The following is a 16,852-nucleotide window of genomic DNA, read 5'->3' on the forward strand; positions in this document are numbered from 1 at the left end:
TTCTAAAATACTTAAAAAATAAATACCGGTAGCACAATGACTGAACTACACGTCCGTTCAGATTTTTTTTATATAAAAATAATTCGTTTTGAGATAAAAATAATAAAGGCTGACACCAGTTGATCTCTCTTGTAGTCTACATAAATAAATATTAATACAAGGCCTTAATTTGCTGAATATTTAATTATTATTTTTTTTTGTAAAAGCATAAGCTTGCATTCCGCCACTTAAGTTTTAAAATATGAACGCAATAACTTAATTTGTCGAGATCGTTTGAGATTGGTTCTTAAATGTTATCATCAGAAATATTTTAATTTCTTGAGAGTACTCTGCGTCCGATTTCTTTTAGATAAAATCAAGATTCTGTTTCACATTCGTACATATTATTTTAGTTTTATGTTGTTATTGTATTGTCAACCTTTAAGGTAGTTAAAACATTTGATGACTTTTTTCACGAAGACCATATACAGATGCATTTTGCAATGTTTGCTTAATACATGATATGTGTTGCTTTAAATTAACTAAAAAATTGTCACATAGAACATTTTTTGACAAGTTTATAAGTCTTGGGTAAAAAGACGATGAATAATTATACTAGTTTATCGGTCACTGATACCAACACGCATTCTTTTTTATTTATTGTTTTTTAATCACGAATTAATAAAATGTGTGTAATTTGCTTGAGCATCATTGGGACAGCTTAAAAGCGACGCAATACTATTATCATAAATGTGTCTCATTCCAATAAAAGGAAAATTAATTTAATATTTGTTTAAGTTTTTGGTTATTTGATTTTATTTAATTGTATCACGTGTTTTGTATAGTTTAAAATGTTAAATTTTTCACTGAGGATGAGGTTATTCACGTGATCAAACCATATGATTTCACTCGAGTAAGAATGACATTATTGAGTGATCTTTCAATAATATTCTCCACTTATTCACTTCTAAACATGAAATTAGATACAATCATATGTCCGTAAAATACAATTATTTTCACCACAGCTTGGTCAACCCAATACCTTCTCATTTAGCCTGAGTTTGAGTAAAAAAAGTTTACTTTCACCAAATAACATGAAATGAGACCATATTATTTGTCCATAAAAGACAATTATTATAAACAAAGCTTGGTCATCAAACCTTTCTGCTATCATTTGAAGCCACCTGCAAGATGTACTACAACCCATACTCCCTGATCGCTCTGGTACTGCTCGTTGCCGCCCAGACTATCTCCACCGGGTGCCTGTTTTTCCGGTCTCAGTTCCTGGTCATGCTAAAAGAAGATAAGGTAGAATTTTACCCGAGCATGACAGAAGTTCCGATCAAATTCCCCGCATTAGTTACCTCCTCTATTGGTTAACGGCAAATATAAGATTTATTCAGAGAACCAGTCGGCTGGTCTTGCTCATGGTTGCTCATACGTTGTCTTTCTGGCACCCAATCACCTGATCCTAGTTGCACATCATGCTAAAAATATCAGGTGGCGTGTTACCTTCGCATGAAAACTATTGCGAGTTGAATAAATCTCCGTGCAGAGATTAGCGTAGCTTCTATCAGGTGAACGTTAACCTATAGATGAAAAATCTCTTCGAGGAGTTTACAAAGCAACCAATGACAAAGGGAGCAATTTGTCATCGTTGCATTGAAATTTTTCAAATCAAGGAGTTGCGTCTCATATTTAATTCTCGATTGATTATAAATACGAGAAACGGCGTATCCTGATCTTTAATAAATGAGACATAGTCATCTAAAACATACAACAAAATCATGTTGCATGAGCATGTATACATTTGAATGTAATAATTACTCAAGTCGCTATCATTATGCTGGCACTAAATGGTATATTGGGCTACCTTAACTGAAATATAAATGTTTACCTCAATGCTGATAAAACATGATACTGAGATAAATGTGTTGGTTCGGGTCCTGTGTCGATTTATGGTACGTTGTCAAGACCCAGCCTTTTGTACATTCAAGAGGTCAGCGCCAGGCCCCGTTTCTTTCTAATTTTTTTAGGAATAATTGGCATTAGTCTCCTAAACGATCGAATATTTCATAAATTGTCATTAACGGACAAACAGCTTGATTTAATTTCTAATTTGCCCTCACAACATATGGGGAAAACATTTTAGAATTTACTGAAATACGAAAATAGCGCATTTCAGGAAATCTCTTAACATACGTTGAACCATATTGAAATCGGGGTTTTTACCCTGATATTCAATCTAGTATGTCTGACGCTAGATATTATCTACAGAAAACTCTGCCCTTATTACAATGCGCGTTGTAAGGCGACGACTTTCAGCATTTATGGAATGATAGACATATTTAAATGAGTATACAATATTTTATTCAATCATCGATTTCGGACTGCTAGTTAAGCATAAATAATTGGAACAAATAAAAACGAATACGTGCATTTTTTGTGATTAACAGAAAAAGTACGAGGTTATATGTGATTTTAGACGAATATATTATGACGATGTTCTTGAAAATAGCTGAAGAATAGTTGACACCTTTCGTGACCAATCACGGATCTTGCAATGGAGGTGTTCCGGAATGTGCATCATTAAGGTAGTTCAACTGTAATCATTTCCCGCGTTTTTTTGTAATATCGGTTTGCTTCGATAAAGATCGTAACTGAAGTCGTGAGATGTCCGTTTTGTTCGGTTTATTATTTACAGAGTATTATTCTTAGATAAAAACATGTTTTTTTTATAATTCTATAATATATTGTATCGCTGAGATGCAAATTTCAATATATTACGACGTCATAATAGATTTTTTTTGTTAAAATTGTGTAAAAAATTAACCGAAAGTAATATATTTTTGCGACAACATACAAAAGCACAATCATGAATCGTAACCAAAACGGACGGTTTACGAGTAAAAAAAGTGGTTAAGAAGAAAAAAATACTTAATGATCATTCATATTCTGGACCTAAACAAAAAAGTGACAGCACACCATCGTTTTCATCGACGTAATCATGGAAAATAGGTCGACGACTAGTAGAATGGGTTGTGTTGCTCAAAGTCAAAAGTTTAACGTCTTGTTGTGCATGTGGACTTGGACCTGTTCCATTGACGATGAATTCGATCAAAGGCGAATTACAGAAAGGCCTTGGAGGTTATCTTCACGTTGAGTGTGCTAACATTGACTGTCAGTTTGTAAACACTGCTGCCTATGGTAAACCCACAGAGTCAAAGGGTAAAATGGACCTGGAATGCCATGCTTTGTTGTCAACACAAAACTTGGAACAGGTAAGGTCACACATATATAATCAGAAGTTTTAAATAAAATATACATAATCATTGATATAGACATTTAGTTTAAAGATGTAAATTGTGGGCATTAGTATGATTATTTTGTGGTAGTTTATGCTCTATTTACTGTACACATGACATTAACCATGAACCTGTCAATAATACCCGCAAGGGGGATTGGGCAGTATAGATCGATAGATGTGATTTTTTAGATCTTGTACATACTTTTATCTTTGCTATAGTTAAATTTGTTTCTGCATGTAGCAATGGTGGACAGCCTGGGTGGACCATCCCGTGTGAACAATATGATGTCCACATTAAACCTGAAAACCATATCGGACACGAACTTAAAAAGAATGGAACAGCGAGCTGGTGAGGCGATTGAGCAAGTTGCAACTGAATCAACTAGGATTGCAGCTAGCGAGGCTTTTTTGTAATGAAATGACTTAATAATCTTTTATTTGGATTATCAGCGGTCACAATTTATTTCTTACATGGAAAACATCAAACTATATCAAAACATGTTGAAAAACCAATTATTTATGTTGACTTAAATTCTCACAAGTGTAAGTTAGGCAACGTTTGGCAGGCCTTTTTATTCAGATCCTGCAAATCAGAATATCTGACCCATTCCCATTTCAAAAAATGAGTATTATCGCCCTATTTGCTGAAAATATTCCCAATCCTAGAAAAATAGGCAAAATAATAAGTCAAAACAACAATGATCTTCTTAAAACATCTGATTGATCATAGAAGAAAGTGGTGAAACCATATTTTATTTACTCTCAGTAATTCAAATATACACTGTTACACACCTAAAAAGGTGCTCCAGTCATTTGCTAAATATAATATGTTACATATGATTGTTTTGAAACAATAGAAAATGCATAGTAGGCCTTATTTAAACGCAAAATAATTCCTAAAAGTGCCCTTTTATGATTGTAGATTCAAATTATAATTACAGATCAATTGCTGAAAAGGAGTCTCGTGATGTCGAGAGCAGAATGACAGGGCTCATTGAAGATCTAGGGGTCTGTCCTCTACCAGATGGTTCTCCATCATTAAAGTAAAATATTGCATATATAGTTTGACATGGTTGCAACATATTTTGTTGCTTGATTGCGTGTATTTTATGTCGGCTTGACAAGCTGGCGTAGTAGACCAGTTAGAAAAGTGATGTTGGCTTGATCTGAGGTCTTGAGTTCTAGTCAAATAAAATAACCAAGGTAGTTAATGAAAAAGTTGCACTCATATTAACCCATTTATGCCTAACGTCCTGAAAAAAGAACATTGCAAACAGCGTAGACCCAGATGAGACGTCGCATGATGCAGCGTCTAATCTGGATCTGCGCAGTTTGCTTAAAGGAATTTCTGTAAGAAATATTCTAAATATAGAAATAAGTATACTAAACATCCCTAATTTTAGATAATTTATCCAATTTAGAAGGATGGGAGAGTCCTACTAGGCATAAATGGGTTAATGGTACTTCAAAAAGCTTGAATAAATAAGTGTATTGTCCATAAATAAACAATAAATAAATGGGAATTGTATTGTTTAACTTTGTCTTGCACACGTTTATAACAAGGTTGCTGTTGCGAGATCCATTCGATACCATAACAGAATGGACTGATGATGACAGGGCTGCTGCAAAAGATGCCAAGAACGATTTTGTTGGAGCCAATGAGTGTTCAATTACTGCTAGTTGTAGTAGCAGGTAATATTTTTTTTAAAGAGTTGATAATTATTTTATATATCATTTATAATTTTTTTAACTTTAGACCTGATAAAGCCCATATTTGTACTTTATTACAAATATGAACATTAATTATAAAACTGTGCGTAATATAGTTATCTAATTCAAAATTATAATTGTTTAACTGCCCAATTAACAACTTTTACAAAAAAGTCCACTCCTAATTTAGTCCAAAATGCTAAGGGCAGTTCAGTTGAGTTAAATTCAGGTGGATATAAATCACTAAAACTACAGCACACATTGCTGTATTTATAGGCCTAAGAACTCCAAATGTTTGGTTATTGGCTGATATATAGCAAAAACGAAAATACGTTTTCATTCTTTATCCGCGCTTATATTCTGCATTAAGCATTCCAACTGATCTAAGGCCTCCTCCACCGTCCATGTGTCGTACATCGCAGTTTGAGGGGTCATCTGTGTCCACTAAAAGATCCAGAGTGAAACTGCTGTCCAAGTATCCTTGCCACACACGGCATGGTATGTCTGTGGCCGTGGACACAGCTTGGCAGAAAAAAGGTTTCAATTCACTCACATGTTAGGTGAACTAGTATATATTTCTTAGTAACTATAACATGTAGTAATTTTCATTTTATATTGTGTTAGGGTAGCATATAGTAAGCTCCATCTTTCCAACTATTCATGTGTACTGTAATTCCTCAACATTTATGGTGTAATTTCCAAACCTTCAAATAACGATTACTGAAAACAGCTGTATGGCATATTTACCATATTTACACAACAAATAAACAAATGAATATGCCATTCGATGATGACAGTTAAAACAAAATGATATTCAGTTGAAAAGACAACTGGTATGCAATTGATGTAAAGAGAACTGATTTTAAATGCTGGATTCTTATACACTAATTGGTTATAAGCATTTGTAATGATCCAATGCAGATATAAACTTCAATCGCTTCCACTGATAAGTATGTCGTTATTTTCAGGCTTTCATAACATTTGTATTAAATTTTTAGCATAAATGTCAAATTAAATTTTAGCACACACATTCTTCATGACTACCGATAAGACAATAAGGAAGAAAGTTGTTAAGACCAATGTATGGCATTGAACTTGTGGTGTTTGTAATTGGTGGCGGCGCAAAAGGCCTGGACTCAAAGTCCGCCCACACAGATGTGTTCGTAACCATGTTGGAAGTGCAAGAGCCATGGAGGCTACTAGTGGAGTTCAGGGAGTAAAGGAACTGATGCAGGAGGGGACACCAGTATAGTATTAGGAGGGTGATGGTGACAATACTCTCATTTCTAGATTAAAAACAGAACTGAATGTAGACATGAAGAAGAGATTTGACAAAAATCATGTGGTTAAAATCTTTACAAAAAGCTTGTATATTATGTCCAAAGAAAAAAACCATCAAACTCAGTAAGAACACTATTATTCATTTAGAAAATTGTTTAAAGTATGTTTTTGCCAAGAACCAGGGCAACGAAAAGGACATGAAAGCTAATCTAGAAGCCATTGTGCCTTATCAGTTTGGTGACCATAGTCACTGTGATTCAAGATTCTGTGGGTACAAAAGAAAACCTGGTGAAAAGTATGTCCATCGCAGTTTGCCATATAAGTGCCAACTCAAAGATAAGGTATTAAGACAGAGGCTTGAAAAGGTGTTCAGTCCTTTGATAAACAATGCAAAGCAGTACATTGATCTTGGCTCAAGCCAACAGTGTGAACATGCAAACAAGGAAGTTTCACAGAGAGCACCAAAAAGTCATCACTACGGCAACTCTGCAAGTTTGGAGTATCGTGTTCAGGCAACTGCAGCGTTCATCAATGATGGAAGACAGTACATTTATAAGGTACTTTATACTTGCAACAATGTTGTTTTGTTTTTTACTTTGTTGAAAAATTTGTAAAGATTACTGTAGATCACTAACTTTTCAAAACATAATTATAATAGGTTTTCGTTTTCAACAGAATGATAGTATAGTTCCTAACTGGTGTCCATGCAATATTGTTTGAAAAAGACATTTGATACAGACATGAAACTATGAGTAGGATCTACAGTAGTTATTTTGCTTTGTTAATATGTTTGTTAATATTTGTTGTTGTTGTTTTCAATCACTGCAATTGGACTTTTAATCATATTGAAGCCATTTAGTGTACTCTCTTAAATTCTCTCGTAATAAAATAATTATTCAATTTGATTGTTGATTGGGACACTGAAAGGAATGCATGATTTGTTTTGAAGTCCAATTTCAATGAAATGCCGTTATTTTATTCCTCTTCTTTTTATTGCTTAACCCATGTCCTGCACAAATTGTTTATACTGCATAAAAAAGGAATTTAGCTTAAGGATTATGAAAAAATCGCAGGATACGAGTTAAGTTTCACATTATGTTTTTTTGTTGTTATAACTTATAACTGTTATGTTTCTTGTTCAAATTGATGTTCTTTTTTCATGTTGCAGCCTGTTGATTCCTGGTAAGGAGATGAACTGTCTGTTAGTAATGGCATAACAGAAAATTATGTGTAGAATAGTTTGTAATGAATAATAGTATGTTGATGTTTATAAACTTGTTGCAATATAATTAAAATTTGTCAAGAATTAAATAAATTTTTCAAGTGTAATAGCTAAATAACATTATTTAATATTATTATTGTCAATGTGTTCTATAAAAAGTTTTAAAAAAAAACACATCAGTAATTTTGTCTTAGAGGTGTTATCTGTGCAGTATGTAAATTAAATTTCGTTGTTCCAAACAGACTTATTCAAAGATGGGTTTGTCCCCTGGGGCACACACAGTCACGTATGCCACGAAATGTATGAAGCGGCGCCTTGACAAGCTGCAGATGGCTAGCTTACGTTCATCCAAACGTAGACGACTGGTGCTGAAACAAGAGCGCTCTATAAATCAGGGTGCAGGGGAATATGTACAAGTCTGGTAAGGATGAGTTAAAAACCTATTTATTTTTGCTCGATTGCATCGAAAGCCTTATGCTTATTAAGACACTTGAGTCCTTTTCCTGGGAAGAACCAGTACTTGGTGTCTCTAAAGGGAATCATAGAACACTCCCTGATTGGGTATCCAACCCACGACCTCCCAATTGCTGGGCGGACACCATATCCATTACACCACCTTGACAAAAAGGATACGTGTATTGTTGAGGAGTACATGTATGTTTATATATATAATGATCTGGTTACTTCTGGGCATCAACATTGTTTAGTAAAGTTGTGCTTTTATGTAACCATTGAATGGCATTGTCATTATTTTATAACTTGTTATGTCTCCCATCCACTATAGTGGGGGACATATTGTTTTTGCCCTGTCTGTTGGTGTGTTTGTTTCCCCCAACTTTAACCTTTTGCTATAACTTTTGCAATATTGAAGATAGCAACTGCATATTTGGCATATCTCACGGAGCTGCACATTTTGAGTGGTGAAAGGTCAAGGTCATCCTTCAAGGTGAAAGGTCAAATATATAGCTTCAAAGTGCCGCAAAAGGGGACATAGTGTTTCTGACAAACACATATCTTGTTTGATCTGATTTTAAAATTCATCCATCTGCATTTCAATGAACCTGGTGATTGGAACTGATTTACGGTTTGTTGATTAATAAGAAATTTGTGTTCCAAAAATATTTTATTAAATCCTTATTTATCACTCAGCTGTTTATTACACAGGTATAGCGCATGAAGACAGCCCCGACACAGAGCAAATACCAGATACGATACCAAAGGGAATCTTCAAACCAGTAATCTTGCCAGGGAAACCGACAATTATTACATTTGACCTAGAAACTACAGGACTCAGTATGTTATGATTCTAACAATTGTAATTTTAATAATTATGTAGAACTAATAACTGGTCAGCTACAGATATCAAACAGATGCTTCTATGATTGTGTTTTTCTATAAACCATTTTTATTGCCAGTACATCATCAGTATGATTATTAACCTAATACAATTCCGACAGATATTATATTATGTTTTAGGATGCATTCTAAATGTGATATGGCATATCAATATTTCCTAGATTGCAATGTAAATTTTGTTTCCAGTTGAAGGAAGGGTACTCCCGCATGTGACTCAGATTGCAGCAGTGGAACTCCAGTCTGGTAGTCAGTTTGCAACATACGTCACACCAACAGTTCCAATAAGTCTAGAGGCTTCACAAGTCACAGGCATTTCAATGACTGATGGGACGATGACAGTCAATGGACAAGTTGTGCAGCCAGTGGCAATACGCGTGGCTGTGGAAAGAATGATTCATTGGCTTGAAAAAATTCAAAATGTGGTCTTAGTTGCTCATAATGGTCGTCGTTTTGATTTTCCAATTTTAGTTTCTATATAGGTAAATGTTGGTGCAATTGATACTTTTAATGACTGTGCTTTAATTGATTCTTTATCAATATTCAGAAAATTAAATCCAAAAGCAGTTCTTGAAACAAGTTGATTTAGTTTCCCAATTGCTTGGTGAAACATACAATGCACACGATGCTATGGCAGATGTGGTAGCACTAGAAAAGTTGCTCCAATTTGTGAATTTGCCTTCTAAAGATCTGATGACCCACAGCTTTTCCCCATTGGCAGTGTCAAATAACATGGCTTTTAACAGTGCTAAAGCCCAGAACTTTCCAACATTGAGCCCACTCCTTCATGTGGTGTAATGAAAAGGCCTACGGCTGAAAATATTGCTGGGTCAGGGCTAAAACTTGTGCATCTGAAAATGCTTAATAATCGGGGTGGAGAGGATGCAATACGTGATGTTTTTATTTTAAAAAATGGTGAAGGCTTGCCTAGGGTCACTAATTCTAAAAAAGTATTAGATTAAGTTGTTCCAAAAATATGCAAGTAATTTAATGTATGATTTGAAAGAACCTTTAGTACTTTTTTCAGTTATTTCAGGAGTCCGGTTGTGTGCATTTCTTTCTTTATTTTTAAGTGATAGTGACCTTATCTTTCAACTAAGGTTATTAATAGGTTACTGCATAATCTCCATAATGCCCTTTATATGTGCACAACATTTTATCAAAGCACCCTTAGTACTTTTTGAGTTATGTTGAGGATCCATTTTGTGTAAGTTTTTGTTTTTATTATTCGTAACAGTGATCTGACCATTCAGATCAGATGAACAATTTGTACATTTTTACTAAATGAACACAAGCTTGTGAGGTAGTGGTCATTAGGAATGCAATCTCACGATTTGAATGATCTCATTTAACCGAGAAAAATACTTAATTTACAACTTTGTATTTTTTTTCACTTTTTAGACCTACTTATGCCTCCGCCCCACCTCCACCTCACGCACACCATCCCTACATTGGTAGATTTAGCATAACTGCATAATGTATTAAGTATATTTGTTAAGTGAGTAAGAACATTGAATGTGTTAATTGATTTGGTAAATGTTAAGCACTTTGTTTATTTTGCATTTTTTGATCTTTTCCCATTATTTTGTTTTGAATTTCGTTCAAAATATTTCAAATAGTCCTATTACGTTTTAGTAGATTTTTCAAAATGAACACGGGTAAGTTGCTGTTTTACATTTGATTTAAGCTAACCACATGTCCTGAATAAAATATAAATACTCAAATTCTAAAGAAACTTACAAATAACAAATAAAAAAGAAAATAATTGTGTACGGGTCATTTTTGCATACACGGGTCAATTTTGTTGTTTTGAAGGACCTTACATAATAAAGAAGATTTTTTATATTATTGTTATCTCTCAATTGTCTTGTATTTTATTATATTATAGTTTACCATCATATCCTGTACTTAATATACCAAAATTGTTAAAAATTATTCAAAAACATATGAGTTTATTGAATTTATTTATCCCCAGGTGTAATTTAAAATTGAACAAAAATCACATTACGGGTTATCATACAGAAAAAATCACGAAAACAAAAAATAGCATGGAAAGCCACCCTAAAAGTTTGTAATGGTGCCTTATATGGTATGAAGTTTATGAAACTAATACTTTAAAGGGGTTTTGAAGTATTGCTAATTACAGTTGTACTACCTTAAAACACAACGACATTGTAATGTTGTGAAAAAACCCAGAGCGAACCGTTACAAATCCTTTCACATTCGCTAATTATATCAACCTTCATAATTTGAATCATTGGTGCATTAATTAGATGGGTTAGCCTTGTGTGTACCTTAAGATAACTGTTTGTTTTTTTCCAAATTCTAATGCTATCTGTGATAAGTATGTTTCATATGTACGAAAACTTATTGATTTAGTTGTTTTGGACGCCGATGTACACCAGCGGCCTGCTGGAGCAGTGGCTGATGTTGTCCAAGAAGACCGAGTACCACGACGAACATCATGAGGACCCCCTGCTAAAGGCGAGCCGGACCAAGGTCATCATATGTACCACGATGTACAGAGAGGTGCGTGTAAGTCTAGGTCCATTGTTGGTCAGAATGTAATACCACGATGGACAGCCTGGAGTCTCGTATAGACTACGATTGCGCAAATTACTTCTTCCTTTCATAAATTGTTCAATGTTTGATGTCAAGTTTTGATGAATGGTCGCGAAGAAACGGCAATCCCTTTCCAAAATAAATATCAAATATGTTTGAAATTACATACCAGCATTCCGTTTCATGGGAACTGCCATTTTGAGCATTTAAAACTAGAAAGATGCGAGGCTAAAAACCAGTGTAACAATGAAATGCAAAAGTAACGGTTGTTTTTTTATTGCTTACGTATATACTTTCAAATTGATACAAAAAAAACGATTGAAACTGTAGTTTTATTGTTCGCAATAGGCACTCAAACACATGATCTTATCTAACTTTAAGAAAGTTATGGTAAATAATGTAGACTTATGTCTAAAAATGAACCTTTAAATGGTAAAACTTTGATGTTTCACATCAGTGCCTTTCTTGTGCATAGTGGATGAATTGCACATGCAGTGTGCAGTTACACGGAATTTGTTATATATTATGGGCGTATCGACGTCATTTCCTCCTCAATGAAGACATGTAGTACAACAGTGCGTGTTCCCTCTTTTCAATCATATATTTATATGCCAAACATTTTGCACTGATGACATCTTTACTACAGTCGTTGCTCAGGTATATTTCATTCATCGCAATTTAACTATTATTATTATTTTTAATACAGATTTCCCAATGACCACATACATTTTTTTATTTAATAAAAATAAATGTTTGCATTTACGTCTAAAAAAACAAGACATTTTGCAAGTTGACAATACAATTCGTTTTTCTTTTGTTGACCCTCGCGGGTTTATTAAGGGTTGTTCATTTAATAAATCGTGTCTCTGGGCTGTCCGGTTAGCGAAGTGATTGGTTCACGCACTTGTTGCATAGGCAATCCGGGTTTGATTCCCGTTCCCGGTTGCATGCGAGTTTTGCAAGCGGTAACTATAACGGACAAGCGGGGTTTTCTGCTGGTACTCTGGCTTTCCCTCCACAACACAATACGATGTCGATATTAAACATGTTTAAGTAACAGTAAAATAAGTTGAAATAGCAACTATAATTCTTAATTCGTCCCAATTTTCCCGAGTCTAGTAAGTTAATTAGATATAAGTGCTGGGCTGCACTACGGGTCCACACCTTATACAGTTTCAAGCTCGGAAGTAACTTCGAAATACACACACTTTATCGTATTTATTATTAAGGCTGTCCGTTTAGTGCAGTGGTTGGTATACGCGCGTCCTAGGCGTCCCGGGTTCAATACCCATTCCCGGCAGCATTAGTTAAGTTAGTGGTCAACATACTGGACAGGTGGGGTCACTTCGGGTACTCCGGTTTGTCCCGCAGCTCAAGACCACAATATCTTTCAGTAAGCAAAATTAGCAACACTAGTCTAGTAAGTCAACTAAGATACAGTGATGTGACATTTTCCGGATCCTTACATAATGCAGCCTAAGGCGCAGAATGACCAAACAAACTTTCAAATACATTTATCTTGTTAAGGAATACAACGCAGGAGTATAAAAAGCTAGCGAATGTCTTTTTTCTTTCATAGGCTGACTACGAAATGAGGCAACTTCTTCAATCTATCAGCGGTATCAATCGCGCACAGACAGACGGTACGCGGCATTTCGAGTCGCACATATTCTTCGATGGTGCCGTGAAAAAAGTGAACCCGACGGATTCTGTACTACAGCTCGTATCTCTGGCGGAAGAAGAACTAGGTCAGATTGCATAAATTCTCAACGAAATTATAGCGAAGAATATCAAAGCGCTGAAAGCACTCAAGTTGTTCGCTATTTCATAATCTTAGACGCAACTTATTTTGTCAAAGTATGTAAGAGCTGTATAAATCACAAGTTTGAAATGAACAAAAACAATTCAAATTTATATAGAGTGTGTCTTAACGCATCGGTCGAGATATGTGTGCACTGTTTATCATCCTTTTAATGTTATAAAATAACTAAGACAAAATAACATCAACATGTCCCTATTTGACGTTCTGAAAGCATATAAAGTATGATGAAAATGGTATAATGAGAACCAAATATAAAAGCCAATTTGCAATCACCATCATATTAAATGAATATTGTTTTAATGTCGAATACCTATCGCACTAAGTATATATTTTCATGATGGAAGTTCCATTAACACAGTTTTGATTGTTGATACCATTTACAAATTCAAAATACCCAAGATAATTGATGAAAAAAAAACAAAACATATGTGAGCAATACTTTTAATTCACGAATAAGGTAGTCATTAAGACAGCCCTATTGACCCGTACTTTGTTGTTGATGCATTTCTTGTTACCCTAGCAGTTCACCTGGTGCCAACAAGTCTCTGAGTGACTCTAACAATATCATCGGTATATAACACTTATGAGCCAGTTAGGTATATTTGCTATTTGAATACATTTTGTATTGAAAGGATTGTGCTAAACTAAGCCATTTACATTTCGCAATGAGATTAAAAAAACGACCTGTGCCATGCGACAATGGGTCGTATGCCATATGCACCCATCATATCTATAGCAAACTCAGCCTCTCTCAAGTTAGGAGACAATATTGAGAACATAATATTTGAGTGATTTTATATCGGTCAACAACGCCTCTGGCCAGACTGCGCAAATGAACAGGTTGGGCTTGAGCTACGCTGGCCGAAACGCCATTAGACCCATTTTCGCACGACGCGGCTATTAAGTGTAATTTAAATGTGTTAAAAGGAAACTGCGTGTTAATCAAATATTAACATACACATTTTTCGATAGTGGTGAAATAAACTCATAATAAAACATGTGAGGACACACATATGATGTGAACTTCCGTAGTATAATTTGTATCTACATGTACTTACACTTATGTGTGGTTTGACTTTAATTTTACACATTGCATGCGGTGAATACGCGACTTACAAGTGAAAAAACACGACAGTTAAATTTGTGCACTCAATTTAATAATTGAGTAACGTTAATTTCAATCTTTATTTCCAAGTCAGCTTTTATGCCGAACATCTTTTTAAAAGATATTTCTTGTTTTATTTAGTGGTTTTTATATACAGTTTAAGCGAATATATATTTTTTTTCTGTCGTTGTAGGTATTGGTTAACTCATGTTCCAGGTTTTATACATTGAGGACTATGAATATAAACAAACCTATCCTTATACTTTTGCGTTGTTACCAACCGTGCAATTGAAAATACATGAGAGATTACCGCAACCTGTTAAGAACAAAAGAACGTTTCCCAGACATATCGAATTTAACCCCGTTGTACTAGCAAGCACTATAAACGAGATTTCGAAACAGACGCGTGATAGTATATTGGACTCTCGATACCTCACTACACTTATTGATCAGTAGCAGTTTTAGTTTCCCGTATCTATTTAAAGCCTTAGATTTTCAAGCGAACAACTAAAAATAAGGTCAAACCGTACCGTTAATCTTAGAAATGTCAGTTTTCAATAAAGCTCTAATTTAATGAGTATATACCTACCATCGGGTGCCAGTATTCCACTACTTTTATAGATCTACGCTTAATACTATGATCTTAACCATTCATCGTTTCTATCAGCTGAATTATCAATGCACTGTAACAACAATGGGAGCGAGTGCGCATCAATATACAAAATTGACGGTGTTGGGGCTGGGGGTTGCGGGCAGGGTGGGTGGTTGCTGTTACTGAATAAGACTTTCTAATATATCCGATTGATTTTGGACTACATCTTGCAGACGGCCCAGTAGTTCAAACGGTTTATTTTAACCATGGTTAATTTTCTAATTCACCCTGTACATGTTTGAAGTCTAAAACAAGCACACAATATTAACTCGTTGTAGAAATTTAAGCATTCATAGCATAGTTCATGCAAGTAATGAAACAGACATTTGTCTCCAAACTCAAATCATACTGTTATTTACTCCCAGCGTGGTCAATTAATTACCAATAACATTATTGATCCTGGTTGGTAGAGAGATTTGCCAGTTGTCATCAACATTATAGCATTTGTATACAAACCAAGCAAAATAAATCCGAAAAACCATTCAAAATATATATAGTCATTTGAAGTGTTTTGTGATATGTTAAAAGTGTGTGATAGAGTTTACTTTATAAAAGTCAAAACACAGCTCAATTGTTGCAGGCGTGAAGTCAGCCAACTGTAAGCGAAAGGGAACACCTTACGGAATGTCTATTGAATGGGAACTGATCAATAACAAGGGCCATCGGCTGTTGCTAAGGATACACCTCAAGGACAACCAGAAGGTAATGTCAATGTGCAATAGTTTTAATCAGAATCTCATAATCTATATATATTTCGTGGGTATCAAAATCAGTGACCCATTTTTTGTACAACGAAAATCTCATTTAAAGTGTCGGAGTTTATATGGAATATGCTATTTGAGCACTCAATTAATTTGTGAGTGTCGGTGTACATCACTGGACTCGTGGCTCCGACCTTCAACTACTCAACACGGTGCAGCCGTTTTAGACTCGATGCCTAATAATGTCTCCACAGGCGAAGATATATATATATGGACCCCAATACCTTGTCAATTGGAATATATAAAAAAACGTTTAGCAACTTAATAATTAGTTTGATTACCTAGACACGGCGTTAAAAAAACCTTGAAAATCTCAATAAACTTTTATAACAGCAGAATTAAAACTTAAGTGAACAAGTAAGCAGCCTAACAGAAAAGCTAAACATCATAAAGGCAATCTTACAATATCATCAAAAAGGCATGAGAATCTTAAGCGATACGTCGAGAAGCAAAACATGAAAGTATTAAATCCTGAAGACTACGGAAACGAAAACCAGACTTTAACCGAAGCGAAACTATTTGATGCTATTAATAGCCAGTCAGGTTTTTAAGACTTCTTAAAAATACTTCATGCCAGACTAGTCGACTGTGCGAAGCAAAACCTTTTAGGGGATATCAATTCTCGTCCAAAAGGCTCACACTATAAATTGTTTAAAAGCTTAATAGAAACTGAACGCTACTTATCTACACCATTGTCATATCGTTTTTAACACTGTTTATCGAAATTTCGTTGTTATGGTCACCAAACGATGACAAAAAAAGGTCGTCATATCGGTATAGACAAAGCATATAGATTCTGTCCATTGTGTCTACATAGGAATGTGTGTAGTATTGAAAATAAATATCACCTTTTATGAGTCTGCTCTATTTACGATCATATAGGATAACAATAAATTTATGGATAACTGGTTGGAATGCACTGTATCACAACATTTATTTGTGCTCATTATATCTGACACTAGGCAACAATATATTTTTGCATTGGGAAGGTATCTTGACTTTGCTTATAAGTTACGGGCGAGTTTACTGTAACTGAAGTCAAACTCGCAAACTAAATCATTTGTTAACATCCGCCTGCGATATTTGTTCAAATACATT

General features: G+C 34.7%; 2 protein-coding genes across 4 annotated transcripts in view; both read left to right on the plus strand.

Moving 5' to 3' along the window:
* The window catches only part of LOC127867734 (uncharacterized), a 67,111-nt gene that overhangs the window by 21,637 nt on the left and 28,622 nt on the right, over positions 1–16,852 (plus strand). The window contains 4 exon segments of the mRNA XM_052409088.1: positions 1,160–1,287; positions 11,232–11,381; positions 12,994–13,162; positions 15,574–15,695. Coding sequence (XP_052265048.1) covers positions 1,160–1,287; positions 11,232–11,381; positions 12,994–13,162; positions 15,574–15,695 — 569 coding nt within the window.
* Positions 3,230–9,190, plus strand: LOC127867740 (uncharacterized). 3 transcript variants are annotated; one of them, XM_052409101.1, is made up of 8 exons: positions 3,230–3,260; positions 3,528–3,635; positions 4,228–4,294; positions 4,850–4,978; positions 6,454–6,834; positions 7,742–7,920; positions 8,664–8,792; positions 9,042–9,190. In XM_052409101.1, exons 5-7 carry the CDS (start codon positions 6,475–6,477, stop codon positions 8,674–8,676), a joined length of 552 nt encoding a protein of 183 aa, XP_052265061.1. In that variant the 5' UTR covers positions 3,230–3,260; positions 3,528–3,635; positions 4,228–4,294; positions 4,850–4,978; positions 6,454–6,474; the 3' UTR covers positions 8,677–8,792; positions 9,042–9,190. The 3 variants fall into 3 exon arrangements, with proteins under 3 accessions (XP_052265061.1, XP_052265062.1, XP_052265060.1); XM_052409102.1 differs by lacking the exons at positions 3,230–3,260; positions 3,528–3,635; positions 4,228–4,294 and having other exon boundaries at positions 4,840–4,978; XM_052409100.1 differs by lacking the exons at positions 3,230–3,260; positions 3,528–3,635; positions 4,228–4,294; positions 4,850–4,978 and adding an exon at positions 5,385–5,533 and having other exon boundaries at positions 6,019–6,834.

Source organism: Dreissena polymorpha, chromosome 2, assembly GCF_020536995.1.
Source record: "Dreissena polymorpha isolate Duluth1 chromosome 2, UMN_Dpol_1.0, whole genome shotgun sequence".
NCBI classification, from domain to species: Eukaryota; Metazoa; Mollusca; class Bivalvia; order Myida; family Dreissenidae; genus Dreissena; species Dreissena polymorpha.

What these genes read in the sequence shown, in the direction of transcription:
- LOC127867740 (XM_052409100.1), top strand. Translation starts at nt 6,337, where the DNA reads ATGTGGTTAAAATCTTTACAAAAAGCTTGTATATTATGTCCAAAGAAA. An exon ending in GAAGACAGTACATTTATAAG is followed by an intron (nt 6,835 to 7,741) that starts GTACTTTATACT and finishes TGTTCCAAACAG; the next exon opens with ACTTATTCAAAGATGGGTTT.